General features: G+C 40.6%; 1 protein-coding gene across 2 annotated transcripts in view; it reads left to right on the forward strand.

The window, feature by feature from the left end:
* The window catches only part of JAG2 (jagged canonical Notch ligand 2), a 69,943-nt gene that overhangs the window by 14,860 nt on the left and 39,620 nt on the right, over positions 1-15,463 (forward strand). For both annotated transcript variants that reach the window (XM_039552693.1, XM_039552694.1), the window contains exon 3: positions 11,719-11,773. In XM_039552693.1, the coding sequence (XP_039408627.1) occupies positions 11,719-11,773 (55 nt within the window). The remainder of the gene's footprint in view (positions 1-11,718; positions 11,774-15,463) is intronic.

Raw genomic sequence — 15,463 nt, forward strand, 5'->3', positions numbered from 1 at the left:
AACTTTTAATCAGAGTACATAAGGTTTAGTGTATGTAGATAGCTTGGGTAAATTAGCAGAGGGGAGCTGTGCCTGTAGGAAGGATGACTAATGGTTCTTCTGTAACCCTTTTGTATTCTGTGCTCACCATTAGCTCTGACCAGCTACTTGAAACAAAGCAAAGTGATGAGCAGGGTGGTTTAAGACTGTTTTCAGGTGGATTTTACTTTGTGTACATGTCATCCTTCTTTATGGTGTCAGTTTTTCTTTCACAGTGGTAATGTGTGAACAGAGCATTGCTGTGCTCAGGCTGCTGGGACAAGCTGTCCTTTTTTGAGGCCACATGCCTCAAGCTTTTTATGGGATGTCAGGCCTCTGCCCAGCAGATCCGAGGATCATCTCCAAGATTCTTCTGCCATGTTCTTTGTTACAGATTGGAATAGGAATGGTGAGCTGGGCTTCCTTTACCTGGAAGAAAAGCAGTTTCACAGAGTTGTCAAATGGTATTGAGTTTCTGCAAGTCTTTTCCCATGACTTGTTAGAGACCTGCAGGAGGTCTTACGTGCATACTGACCAAAACTTTAAAGGCATTTTTTTCCTTACTGGAGAGTGTGAAAAAGTACAAATGAGAAAGATTACCAGCAGCAGGTTTACCTCTATATAGGTATGGCTCCAGAAGGCCTGTGATGTCTTAATTCCTGCTTCTCTACTCCTGTTTATTTTGGTCTAAAATGTGTTTCCTGAGGTCACTAAGGATTTTGATCTCTGCTCAAATTCTGAATCTGTATCATCTGAGGCCTGGGCTGAGCCTGTAGCAACTGTCAGGCACACAGATATTGAGGCAGACCCAAATGGCTAAAAGGATATATCTACTGTTTCCACTTATCAGGAGTACTCTAGGGATCCCTGTAGAGTATCTAGAAGCATCTTTTGGAAATCTAGATAATTAACCTGGTTTGCTCTGAAGAGACTGATTCTTCCAGTAGTTTGTGTCTGGGATCTTGTGTAATGATGAGGATTCCTTACATTATTTCAAGATGTGTTTTATGGAGAGTAGTGCTGCATTTTGGGTGGTTCAAGCAACAGCAAGTCTGTGACTGGTTTTTGCTTTTTATTGCCTTTCAGCTTTTAAGTTGTAACGTTTTTTTAGCTGTTATTTTCAGACTGTCACAGATGCTCTTGCCTTCACAGCTTCTGTGCCAGTCATGCTAACCTAATCTTTGCCTTTCCTATTCTGTTCCTCCCCTAATTCTCCCTGGAGAGCAAAGATGATGTTTTGAAAGCTGTTTTGTTCCTTAGACTGGTTCCTGAGTGGCTGAGAGGCCCAGATTTTAATTTCTTGCTTGCTCTTCAGCTGGTATGCAATGACATGTCTGGCTGGTGTGACACTTGGCTCAGTGACACATGTAGACGGTGCAGAATCACTTTCTTAGTGGAGGAAGGTTAATTAGGAATAGCACCAGCCTTCTTCTGTGCCCCATAGAAGCCAGTAGGGGTTGGTTTTGGCTAGTGTAAATAGAACAGCTAAAGTTTGGAGATGAATTGTGAAATTATTTCAGTTATTTTCCTGTGTAAACCTTGGTTTACACAAGTTTCCCCAAAACAAGTACTGGTTTTCTTATAGTTAAACCAGGATTTTTGTCACAAATGTGCTGATGAATTTTTGTGTGAAAAATTGCTGTGAAATCATTAAGCTTTGTATTTCACTTGACACTTGTCAATCTTCCTCTAGTGAAATAAGTGCTTGCTGTATTTGAGCATTTCTGTTGTCTTGCTTTGAATGACAGTATGTTCTGCTTTGTGTCACCTGACTTAATCACTATTAAAAGACTGTCTGTCTGGATTAACTTTTCCTCAGGCGAAGTTTCAGAAGCCTATGGTCCTCTAAACCTTTATTCTAAATAATAAGATCTCCCAGTTAGTAGCTTTAGCTCAGCTTGCCTTTTTTATCTGAACAGCGTTTGTTGCATTTACGGCAACAGGTACCTGACTGAATAGAATGCATGGGTTGGTGATTTCTGCATTTGTCCTATTTCATGCGACACTTCAGTATTGCAGAAAGGAGAATCTTGATTAGATTTTTCAATTATGTCGTCTTCTGTCATGGTTTTCAAAGAGGAGATATAATTATAAATCTGATTTAGAACTGCTTTGTTTCTCCTGGCTTCCTTTTCTTCCTCAGACATTCCTTGGTCACAATTTTCGTATTCGTGGGATAGATGGTAATGACTCAGGCAGGTGTGCAAGATTCCATAGTGTAATTGTGTTATTTATTCTAGCACTTTGTTGTTTTAATGTCAGCCATCAGTTCCACACCTGTGCTGGAACTGGAGTTCAGGGAATGTGAACAAATGTTCACTGGAGGTTAATGGCAAGAATATAGAAAACTGCTTGTCATTGTCCCTAGCTTTGTCTTCAGCCTGCGAGCCTCCAGAAATAGTCTCTCTGAAGTATTTGTGCCAGTTTGCCCCAGGACCCACAAAACTCTTAAAACCACTTTTCCCTGGGGCCACCTGTGTAGCGTTCTGCCTAAAATGCAGTCTTCTCTCTCTCATTTCTCCTGGCTGTGATTCCTGTTAGCTTATTTTCTTACGTTTTAGTTCTTGCCAAGACCATGGAAACAGATTATCTGCTCCTGACCCATCCCCAGGGCTTTTTGAAGCATTTAGGCTTCTGTCACACACTCCTGTTGTGTCTTTTCCAGACTGAGGAGTTTTGGCCAACATTTTCATTTCTCTGATGGAAATAACTTGATTCTTTGTTCTTCCTTCTTGCATTTCTGTGGACCTTTGATTTCTGCAGCCCGCCTCCTGGAAGATTTTTGTTTTTCTTTAACTGCTTTTCTTATCCAGGGTGCTCTTTACAACAGACTTCTGAATATTAAGTAGTCAAGACATGGATGAGAGTGGGAGGCAGATCTCTTACTGTGATCAAAGAACTTGTGTTGAGTTTGTGAAGGGAACTCGCTTAGCTAGGAAAAGCTAGATGGCTTAGGTGGATTGAAGGAGTAGTTGGTTATGGAACTGGCAAGTCAAAAGATGTATTTAGTGAAACCTTGCTTATCAATACAGATTTGCGCAGAAGAACAAGGTCACAGGTGTCATTAACCCAGGGTTATGAAGTGCTCTATGAAAATTAGTTTACATTCAACAAGGTTGGAAGTTAAAATGAGATTTGCAACACTGTAATCCTTATTATGACAGTTGGTACAAAGAATTCTGAAAGATACCATGGAAAGAGAAAAGAATAAGAAGTTGTTAAAAGACCATCTATAATGTCATTGTTCTAGTAACAACAATAAAGTTACTGGTCATTTATCTAGGATGAAATTGATTATTTTTTCATAAGCATTAAACTTATTCAGTTGGGAAAAAAATAATCTCTTTCCTCCTTGATGTACTGATTAGTTCTATAAGCCAATACTTTTGTTGAGACTTGTGTCACAGAGGATCTGCGTAGAAATGGCATAAACAGAAGGCATTTGCAGTAAAATAGAAGTATTTCAAGAAAACTGACAGCTTATAGCATGGATTGGTATTAAACATTGATATTCTTGCTGGAAAAATCTCAAGAAAGGCAAGTTATCATGGGAGTCCTGAGTAGCTGAATTTTCACTGATGCTTTTTTTGCTTGGTTCTGAAAGTATATGGAAAACAGATGATTTGGAAGCCAATCCTATGGTGTTTGCTCAAATTTAAGTGGCCACAGTTGGCAGCTCGGACTTCATGGTTGGAACTTAATCTGCTCTTAACACAGCAGAGATGTGTACATGCTGGAATCAGGGGAAGGGGGATGGATGGGGTGGGGATGAATAGCAGACAGCTAAAAAAAGCAGAGGCAAGCATTACTTCTGCTCCCTTGGACTAGCATTACTGCTATGTGGGTAATGGTGAAAGGCGCTGCTTTAGAATAGGGAGGGGCTCTTCTAGGAGCTGAGAGCAGCCAGCAGATGAGCTCTTCTTCGGATGAAATCCTCACCTGACTGCTGCCTGGTCACATCTCCTGCCGGTTTTCTAAATGAGAAGCTAATGGCTTGCTCCTGGTGCTGTGAAAACTGTTACTGGGGTGCCTGTTTCCTTTTTCCTCAGGGATGCTGCTGCCCTGGTGCAGCAGCTGGCTGACAGGTGCTATCAGAGGTCAGGGCCAGTGCTGAACCAAATGCCTCATCTCTGACTTGCCATTTGTCACAAGGTTGACTTGGCTGAGATTTGCTTTTGAGTGTCTGTCTAGGGTGCTAAGTTACAAGAAGCTTGTGGAGTCTTTATTCCCATGGTTTAGCTTCTCATATATAGATGGATCTCCAGAGGGCTCTCACTTTGCTTTTATGTGGTCTGAGGTGACTCTATTAACGTCCTGCCGTGAGGAGCTCTAGTCTGTCAAGGCATTTAGGCCTTTTGTGAAAATGGGTCACTGTTTCTACAGGCATTAGCTAAAGCTAGTGTGTGACTTGAGATGATTTTAAGAACTCCACAGCTGAAATGTTTGCTGTTCCATGATATATAAAGACCCCTTCACACTGAGAAACTCCTGCTGCATTCTGCCGTCGCAGGAGGATCAGATCATCTTCAAACTCTCACCTGAAGATCTTAGTACAAATGTATCCTCTGGTAAGGTATGTCAGGATCCTGGTAGTTTGATCACCCTGGAGTGAAGCATACTGCTCCCATTTCATAAAACACTAGGCACTGCCAAATAGGTGTTGTGATACCCCTTTGAGTTCCTTCTTCAAGCTGTTTTATCTTTCAGATGCATGCAGCTGGTTGGTAGGATTCTTCCACCTAGTTGCCGGGTAATTTTCTTTGCCTGAAGTGAGTCTCTACCTGGGTGTTAAATTTGATATACTAACTCCAGGACTGACTCCTATTCACCTGTTGTTTTTATTTGTGCTCTTTTTGCAATGAAATGATCTTAATAGTCTAGATTTCCCTCTGCCACCCCCATATGCACACACATACACACCTCTCCAGCTTAGGTTTTGCTTAGTTTGGTGGAGGAGTGGAATGAGTGTTAAGACTCATGTAGGTGGAGATATTAGCCTGTTGTCTGTTAACCATGGCAAAAAATAGCCCCTCTCACCCCTCCCTGGTTTTGCAGACTTCCTAAAGATTGTCAGGTGGGGCTAATTCATAAAGAGTTCCCCTCACACAACATTAGGGCTCCAGAGTTTGTAAACATCATCCTGCTTTTGTGACTGGGCCAAGAGGAGTATAACTGCAGTAATTGCTCTCAAATAGAAAGCTTCAGCTTGCTCAACTGCTTTCTGCTATCTGCTGCTGATGTTTGCAGGACTCCAACCCAGCCTTCCACTCCTAGCAAAATGGGACTGTTTGGCCCTGGTTTACAAAGGGAAGGCTTTTGTTTAGGACTCACTATGCTTGCTCCTTAAATGAAAAATGAGGATTTGGAGGATGGGCATCTTTATGATTTGCATGGTGGATGGTCTCTGAATTCAGCAGACAAGCTTCTTGCATGCAAGTGGCTGAAATATCCTTCAAGTTTCAAAAAAAGCCCCTTACCCTGTCCCCAAACCCCCATGTTCACCCCAAATGGGGATGATTTATTCCTTCAGTAAAGGTCCCTATTATGACTTTATAAAGTCTGTTTCTGAAAGATAAACCTTCAGACTGTCTGTCTGTGCTTAAGCCTGTATTGACAATGAGTCCTGGATCTTCTCAGAATCTTTCTTCATTTCTTCCTTATTCACTTTCCACCTCTGGGTTATTCATGAGGAAGTTGTATGAATTCACTGCAGAGTTCCTGGGGAAGGAAATGGAATATGCTTGCCTTGAAGTCAGCTTTTTCCATGGCAAGCAGGCTGCCTGGGGGAGGGGAGAGGTGCTGAAACAAAAAAAGGGGGGGGCAAGCCCCCCAGACCTGAGCTTGCCTCACTTGACTCAAAGTTCCTTAGGAAAGCAAGTATGAGAATTGACTGTGCTGATCAAGACTTAGTGGACTTAGCTGCAAAAAATATTGGTGGTGGCTTGTTCCAGAAGTTGCAGAAATTAACCTGCAGTGAGACTAGTGATATGCTATCCAGTGTTTGGACAGTTGAAATGTTTGAGTACAAATGTTGCCTGTGCTTGATTGAGGTTGAAAAGAAACAGTATTTCCTGGTGATGAGACCCTGCATTTACTGTGTGACTGTGGAACAGGAAGATAAGATGGGCTTGGGATTTGTTTAGGAGCCACACTTTTTTAATACTTCATAGCTGATTCTTAAAACATTTTTCCCTGTAGAAAATCCACTCAGTCCTTTTATTCATGTGAAATTAATAATTTTTTGTCTGTTAACATAAAAGTCACCACAGAATGTTATTGATGCAGAAAACTTCAAGTATTGATTTCAGCTCAACCTTCACCTTTTGCATTTTTCAGACTGTTGGTTGGAGAATCTAAGTTCTATACCTGACTGAAAGTGTTGTCATCAGATTGTTCATCTTTCTTGGGATGAAAAGTCTGACATGACTGGTTTGCCAAAAAAAAAAAAAAAAAACCCTACCTCTTGAATGTTGATTTGCAGATATCAAGGTAATAGTAATAGGTCATGAAAAGACAGTGCCAAACCAATATTACAGGTCTTGTTTCCCCCCTCCCCAGAAAGGAGGTCGCTGGGATAGTATGGGGAGTGTTTTGTTTAGTGTAAACAGTGGAATAATGCTTTGAAGTTGCTTGTGTCAACACCAGTCCTGAGAAAAAAAACACAACTGAGGCAGCATCACCAGGATAAACAGACTTAATTTGTATCTTTCCAAGCTACTTGGCATATCTGTTTAGTTAACTCCTACGAAGTGGCTCTTGCATAAGCTGTGCTCTTCTGCAGAAGTGTGCTGATACTCTTCTGACTCGTAGCCTTTAACATCTTCTGAATTCTGGCTTGATGAGCACAAATCCTGTTGTTCGTGTGTTTAATTCTTTCCAGAAGATAAACCTAGACACCAAAATCAGTAGAATCGAGTCTCTTTTTCAGTACTGGTGCTCACCCCCATCCCCTCCCCCTCCAATGTATGCTGTGGTCACTTTAAAAATATTTTCTAAATATTTTGCTAGTATTGGTTGAAATGAACAATAGATTCTACTTCACACAGCTTTTTGTATGTATCAGAACAGACTGGAATATGGATGTCCTGCTGTTCTATCAGCCTGCAGCAAGAGTTGTGTGCAGGTTAAAGAAGCAGGTGTGGTGGTGTGTGTATTCTGCATAAGGCTCAAGATTTTGGGGCATTCTTAGGATACTTGTGTAGCGTTTTTTGTTAGATTTATGCATGAACTTGAACGTGCATTAACAGTCTCTGTGGAGAACATGTTCTTAAATAACTTTTAAGTGAGTCTGTTAGCATTAAAGATACATCAAAGAGCCAAGACACTGCTGGATGATGTGAGGGGGTTAAAGATTTGCTGTATGGGTAGTCCTTAGGTTCTGGACAAGAGCTAAATTAATGCAGGTTCTGTTGCTGTTTTCTGTAAGCACAGTTTAAGAAAGATGTCTGCTGTCAATGTCTCTGCTATAGATGAGTTACTCTCAGTTGGTGTTAGTATGTCCTGGGTAGTCTGTGTTAGACTTTCTGTAGAGGAGTGCAGATGCTTTCATAAAATAAGTATGGCCATTACAAAGCTGAAAATATCCTTAAAAATTTATATCCATTAGTGTTATTGAAGTTTAGTTCTTACTCTGGTTATTGGGTAAGGTTACTCTCAGGGTGAGCCATATGGATGTTAAAATTTCCACTAATAAATCATTTTGGTAGTAAAACGTGTTTCTGATAATTGAGCCATAACTGGGAAGCTCTCAATGCAGCATACTATGAACATATTTAGTAACACAGATGCTTTTTTTGTAAGTTTTCAGCTGTCATTTTAAAGTGAAATGCAAAATTCAAAGAAACATAAGCAGATCTAGTGCAAGACTTGATGCATGTGGTAGTGGGCAAAACTGGTTTTTTTGAACGAGTGGGTTAAGAACCAGTTTTCTCTTTTGAGGTGTATAGCTGTAGTATGATGATGCATTGCACTACCACAGGGAGGAATTCCTCTTTGAAGTTATTGACCAGCTGGAGATGAGGAAGGGTGACAAGCTGGGTTGGTACCTTGTCTAGAGGTAAAATAGCCATAAAAATCAGTTTTATGGTTGCATTCTTGCTGTGTCTGTTGGGGTATTTGAAGGGTGGCTGTGTAACTCAGTAGAGACCAGGAAGTTGCACAACTGAGATCTGTCACAGATGATATTGATGGTCCAGTAAATACACATTTGTCTATCAATACTGTGTAATGCCATTTGATTAACATCTCTAATCTCCTGCAAGTGTGACTGCAAGCCTTTCTAAAAGGTTACCCTCCAAGTGCTTCTTCATGTGTCAGCAGCCAAATGCCATAACAGTAGACACAGGGAAGTGAAAGGATTTAAGTCTGTGTCTTGTCTTTGCTGTGTAGGTTCTTTAAACTTGTGGGTGGGCTTGTGGTTCTTGGTGGTGACCAGTGGGAGGATGGTAAAAGCAAATGCTGGAAACCAGACCTGGAGCTTGCAAAGCCACGAGGAGGCAGCACGAGCTGTGTGGGCTCCTCCAAATTTTGGAGGAGCAGCTCTGCACCAGAGTCATAGTTGCTCATAATGTGACACTGAACCGTGCCATAAATCAAGTCCCTCCTGATGGGAGAGAATTTTCTAGAAGTCCTTGCAAGGAGTTTCAAAGATAAACCGAGACTTTTCCTTGAGTTTCAATGCTGCTTGATAGTTGTTTATTAAGCCTTATCAGAGGAACAGAGCCACTAGCGAGACCCAGGTACAGCATAGAGCACAGAAAGCAGGAGTGAAGTCTCTAATTACCAAGATTTACACAGTCTTTTAAAGATAATTTAACCAATAGTTACTACAAATGTATATTATTTTCCCTTTCCTACCAATTATTCAGTAACATGGGCAGGAACTGCGGAATTCTCTATCCAATCATTCCAAACTACTTTTACTGCAGAACATGGAGTAGTAGAAGAAGGAGAAGAAGGTTTAGAGAACAACAATTCTCCATTTTGATACTTTTTACTCTTATCTATTTACTACAAAGAGAAGCCCAAAACCTCTATATTTTTTACCCTGTGACAATCTTACAGAGTAGTCTACCACCTAATTCACACCACTAGTTCCTGTCTGATCATTGGTAATTTTTTCCAAGGTTGGAGGTTAAAACAGTGTTGTTCAGGGGGGTAAGAACCCTTAAAAACAGGCAGAGAAATATTCTCGGCACTCTAGGTTCCTACAATAATATACTATTAAGTTTTTATAAGATTGTAAAGCAATATTTTCTGCTCCAGAGACTATGCCAACTTAGACCATGAGATTTACCCCTAGAGCTGTGGGATTTCTTGTTTTAAGCATCTTAAAATGAGTAGAGCATCCCCATTGACACTGTCCAGCATGATCATGCTGGAACAGTGTGTTGCATGGAACTCTCTTTACCCACGGAAATTCCTTAGCATCCTGGGCAAGGATACAAATCTGCTTTCAAATGGTGTTATGGGAAAGCATAGATGACTGGTCTGTTTCCTAAGACTGCAAGTCTAGCTCAGTTTTTTTCTGACTTTTATGGGCGGTCAGGTGCAACAGCCAATTTGCAATAGGAAGGACCAGCACTTACATAAGATAAGTAAATGAGCATCTGGAAGCACTTGAGCACTGGTCTGTACTTCTAGTAGAAATCAATGGAACATAGGAAAACTAAGGGATATGTTAGAAGGTAAATAGTTAAAAGTGGAAGATGTGGATAACTTTGGACCTTTCACTGATTTGCAGAGTTCTGCCTAGATTAGTTCATAATTTTGATGCAAAATAAGGAGACATGCAGTTGCTAGTAGGGCAGTACTATATAGAACTTATTTTCTCAACTATTGAATATGTGGGTGAGGTAGCAGTTAGGAAGAGGGGTAGCAGGTAGTGTTTTCAGAGTACAGTAGAATCCTATCCTGCTTCCCTAAGTGCTGAGGCTGGGGGTGGGGGAGTGCAGGGAGTTGGAGGGGGAAGCTACTAAAATGCTCCACTAATATTTGTCTTCAAAAATTGGGCGGAGTTGTGAGCTGTGCTGTCACACCTCAGAGGCAGAGGCCTTTGCTTTCTCAGCTGATCTCTCTCAGTTGTCCATTCCCAAGGGCTGTACGAGCTCAAGTATGCCTCTGTCCAGTATGGTCACTGCTGAGCTCCCTTTTCCCTTCCTTTCTTGAGTCCAATCTAAATAGTCGCCACTAAACCTGTTTCTGTTTCAGTAGTGTAAAATCATTTTCCCTAGGATATGTCTGAAGCTGAGAATACAGTACAAAGTTTCAAAGGCTGAGTTGTGGTTTGTATGTTAATGTAACTGAGCAATAGGAAAATAAGCACTCAAGTGCATTTCTGGGTAGAACAAACTCTCCTGTAGTCATGGAAGACCTCAAACAGCCCTTCTGCTTGGGGTGCTGCACTGATCTTATTGTTGCTGCTGTTCTAAAATGGGGAGGTTTCAATGTTATGATTAACCCTCCTTGGTGTGGAGTTGAGGGGTGTATAAAGCACATAGGAGCCATCTCAAAATAAAAACACACATCTCTTGATGTAACAGTAAAATAGTCCTGATGATTGTGTGAAAGGTGGCTGAGTTCTTACGTAATTCTCTTCCAAAGAAGGTCCTTGCAATTTCTTGGCTGAATGTCCCCTTATCCATGTGAATTTATAGATCATTAAGCTGTGAATTGTGCACACATTAGGGCTTGGCTCTGCATGAAGATGTCTATAGGAGGGTTTTAGGATAGTGGTGCAATAACTCTTTTCTCTTCTTGATGGTTTTTCCTTGATTTTGAATGTATGTGAGGATCTCAATGTTGCTTGTAGCAGTTGGAAGCTATCAAAGCTGAAATGGTTGGACAGCTATTCTTGTTAAACTCAAAACAGTTAAGAATTACCTGTATGCATAAGGTAACTTTTTTTCTATATAAGTTCAGTATTTGAATATCAACATCTGTCCTACATATTTGATCATAAACCAAGTGAAATGCCTGCAGCCTTGGTTTAGTGAAGTAAAGCCTTCATGTTTTTTTTCTAAATGGTTTTAAAACTGTCTGAAATCATGGGGTTTTTTTCTCTCCTCAGGGGAAAGTACAGTACCAGGTGTGCTTACTGTAATAATTGTTTCTGCTGTGTGTTTTGTAGGTCTATTTTTCATGCTAGCCTTCCATGAGTCAGAAGTCTAAATTTTTGATAGATGCAGGGTGAACTGTTTCTTCTTTAAATATGTTTTTCTGTAAAACAGATCTGGTATAGACTTTTCTTTCATGTGCTCCCTAAAGGATGGCTCTCATTCCTTTCTAGGGGAGGTGGTTCATTTGTTTAAGTCTTAGATATCCCAGCTGTTTCCCAAGGTTCAGAACCTCATTTCATTTAAACCTTTTAGGACTGCTTCTGAAAAGGATTTCTGTGGCTAAGCAAAGCTGAGAATTAGATGCAGTGGGAGGAGAGTAATAATAATTCAGTCCTCAATGTGTGTGTGTGGAATGTTTTTGTTTTACTGTTAGCATGGCTTGTCCCACAATTTTTAATGCTGTTATATTTCATGCTTTTGATAAGATGCCTTCAAGGGCTTTCACACGACAACAGAGAAATGAAATTTTCAACTGCTTCCAGTTGGCTTTCTTGTAGCAGTAAAATCTGCTTATTTCAAATCAGTTTGTCTGGTTATAACAGTTTTTTATTACTGTCTAATTGGTGTCTTGGTTTTTTTTCAGAGATCGTTCACATTAATATTAGAAGCGTGGGATTGGGATAATGATACGAAGGCTGGTGAGTATTTATGTAAAGCTTGGAGCTTGTGCTTATTCTGTGCTGTATGTGTGCAACAGGATACAGTTTTCCCCCTCCTCAATTTGCAATCAGCCATCCCTCCAAATCAGCTCTAGGCAAACCTGTTGTTGGGTAAAGGGCATGTACAAATCCAAATTAGTGAGGAACCGGGAAAAATTATTGCTATATAGGAAAAAGAATGTACAATTGTAAATGAAGGGTGTAATTAACACATGGCTTCTGATAATTAGCTCTAAAAATGTTTACAAATCATGGTAGTCGCTTTTTTTTTTTAAAAGAAAAAGGAAGCTAATCTGTGGAGTTGCACTTCAAATTCTCCTCAGTCTGCCTGTGACCATGCTGTGCAATAATTTCCATGATCAGGTGAACAAGTAAATATTCTTGCCCCCCATAAGGGAACTGTGCTTCATGTTCTTGGTGAAAGTGTTCTAAATCATGGTATGATCCCTCTCAAGTACTGGAACTTACCTTGCATTTTCAGTCTGTAAATGCCAATACTCTGTGTCAAAGCAGGGTTATTTATCTGAAGTGAAAGCAAGATTATTGTATAAATACTTGAAAATCATATCAAGGTGCTGGTTGCCATAATGCTGCCAAAGGAGGAGTCCAGCTTGAACCTACTCTTTGTACATGGTTTACAAATATGTCTTAAAATAATTGATGCCTCTGGCTACAAGAAAAAAATGAACCTCAGATTTGCATTGTGGTTATTGATGGACTATTAATTTTGGTTGGGATCAATGTATAGGAAGGTAAGTGTTTGAACATTAAGGTAGCAAAGAGGTTATGTATGTCCCAAATCATCATCATTTCTAATTCTCAATTCCATGCTCTGCTGCTTCACTGACCACCTTTATCAAAATGCATCAAGCATAAAAACATGGCAAAGCTGAATTAATGTTAAGGCTGTGTTAGAGTCAGAAGGTCCTTTTTCTTGAAGACTGTTATCAGTCCCACTTGCACTTTCCTAATTCAGAGCTTTTTCTAACATACTCTAATGATAGACAAAGTAATGAGTTTGTCGTTTGTTTCTGAACCCTTCTTCTGTTAGAATTAAGCTTATTTTGTCTTGTTAAACAGCTCCTTCAGCCTTTTTCTATTGGCTGTGTTTTCTTTGCATCTCTGGTATTAATATTGCTGCAACCCTTCAGCTGAGTTGGTCCACAGCCTTCTTGAATGGCACTTCCCAAAGCTGCAAGTAGTATTCAAAATGAGATCTTGTCTGCTGAGCAGAGTAAGCCTAAATCTTGAATAAGTTTAGATACCCTGCATTGTAACAGATTGGAGGAATCCTCTTGAATGCTTTGTTAAAAAAGTACTATGTGATGTGAATTTAAATGGTTTCCAGCTTGGGAATAATTTAACTAGGGGCACCTAATACAGCAAATATTAGAATATTCATGCCCTGTTTACAGAGGGCAAATCAACTCATGAGATGATGTAGGAAGGACTGAACATGAAGAGCCAGCCTATCCTGCATATCATCTGCCTGCATTTAAGTGCTGGATTTCATTTTTTAATTAGCTTTTTAGTAAATAATAGTATTGTAACTTTCTGTTTATTTCTTAGAATTTGCAGAAACCTCTTGCTTTAAACCCCAGATTTCTTTTCAATACACTTGATAAGAGGACAGTCACCTCAGGCTTGTTAAGTCTTTGTTATGCTTTTTAGTTTAACATGCTCTAACAAATCTCTTTACTTGCATTCATTTTTTTCCCTCTGAACTTCAGGCCAACAGGATATAGAATGTCTTCTGGAGGCCTAGTGTGCCATCTCCTTGAATTAGCAGTTTTTATGAACTCTGGGAGGGTATATAAGTGTCAGATTACAGTTTAGCTCTATGAGAAACTGCTGATGGAAAGTGAACTTCCCTTTAATTTAGGCTGCCAGAGAGAGGTACTGCAAAGTTGTTTTGCATCTGAAATCTAGAAGGCTTGTCAGGTGAATTTAGGAAGGCTTTCTTGCCCTGTAATTTGGCAGAAGACTAGCTGAATGCTTGTCTTGGTTAAGTGTTTTTATAGTTTGTTTACTGATTCTGTGATAGAGATATGTTGCTTTGCTGTGCTTCAGTTTAGGCTTTCAATGTAATATTCCTAGGAAGAACTCAGAATTCTCAATGCTGAAGGTTTGCTTTTTTTTTGGTTTTTTTTTTTTTTCTTTTGAGTGATCTTGGCAGTGAGCCCTCCAGTGGGTTTTGCCTTGTGAATCTGTCAAGACGCAAAGATGCTACACTTATATTTTTGCAAGCACCACTGAACTGCCAAACAGGCACAGATCAGTAAAAATTCACATGTTAGAGAAGAGGAAAGGGAATACAGCAACTGCTCCAGAGAAAAGACAATATCTGATCCTGGAGGGGTGCAGTGAATGTCTGTGGAAAGCTTAACTCCCTGTCAGTCCTGAGCGCTGTGCTGATCTGGGGATCAGGTTACATGTATCTTCTGTTGCTACTGTAAGAAAGATTAATCAAAGTAATTGCCAGAGTCTGTTTATAAGCTGATTAATTAGTTCTAGAGTCAGATTTTGCTTTCCTTTAATGGGGATGAGTAAGGCTGAAAGTTAAATGTAGGTTCTGTGTTCCAGTTTAGACTCCCAAGTGGGTATTACAAACCAAAACAACCCAAAAACCCCCCATCCAAAACAAAACAACCTCCCTAACAGAATAAAAACAGAACAATAGCAACAACAACAATAAATAACAAAACCCAAACAAAACAACAGGCAAACAAAAAACTCCTCCAAAACCTAGAAAGAGGGGCTGGGGCTTCCAGTGAACAACTTGAAGGTTCTAGAACGTTTGTTATCCTTCCCTCCCTCTGTGTCCAAGCATCCTGTATTCTTCTTGCACTCAGAGCAAGGCAGGGGGACTCGAGCTGATCTGTGAAGTACCATCTCAAGAGCAAGTCTGCCAGGGCAAATGTTTCCCTGAACAAATTCTTAGAGGATCCTTCAGCCCCTGATTCCTGAGCTACTACTGTGTTTTTCTGCTCCTCTGCACAGCAGGGTTGGCCCCGGGGCAGTGTAGTGTAACCACTTGTTTGCTTTGGGAGGGTGGAAGAGGAGGGGGAGAGGAAACTGGCGTAGATACAAAGTCACCGCGAAGGGCCTGTTCGCTGTCATCTGTCCCAGCAGTTCTGCTTTCCAGGTAAGTCAGTTGACTTGGCACACTTCAGAACTCAGCAGAGGCCTTGGCAAGGCCAAGCCCATGACAAAGCAAGCTGGCATCTTCACGTGTGAAGTAACTTTCCGTTTGACCCTGTCTGCTGCAGGGATGCAGTGCTTGCTTTCTTCCTTCCCATTAATCTGTGGGACACTAATCATCTGTCCTTAGGTTTTTGGAAATGGGGGCTTGAAAAAAAGGCTGAGGAGAATGTGCTTTCTGAGATGAGCATCTCCTGCTCCTTTTGGATGTGAAGTTTGTGTGATATCCCTGTGTTCCCTTACAACTACCAGCATCACCTTTTATACAGCCTTGTTGGGGATGTCTGACCTCTACTAAGGGTCAGGGTGCTGATGGGCAGAGTTGCACAGTTAAATACCCTCCAGATAAGGCTTGCTCTTCCAAAAATCAGATGCTCCTAAAAATCAGATGCTCTGGGAACATTAAAGAACTACCTTTTAGCCATCATCTCATTTTATGCAAACATCTGTACCACTATCTGCTTTTCT

This window comes from Corvus cornix, chromosome 5 (assembly GCF_000738735.6).
Source record: "Corvus cornix cornix isolate S_Up_H32 chromosome 5, ASM73873v5, whole genome shotgun sequence".
In the NCBI taxonomy this organism is placed as follows: Eukaryota; Metazoa; Chordata; class Aves; order Passeriformes; family Corvidae; genus Corvus; species Corvus cornix.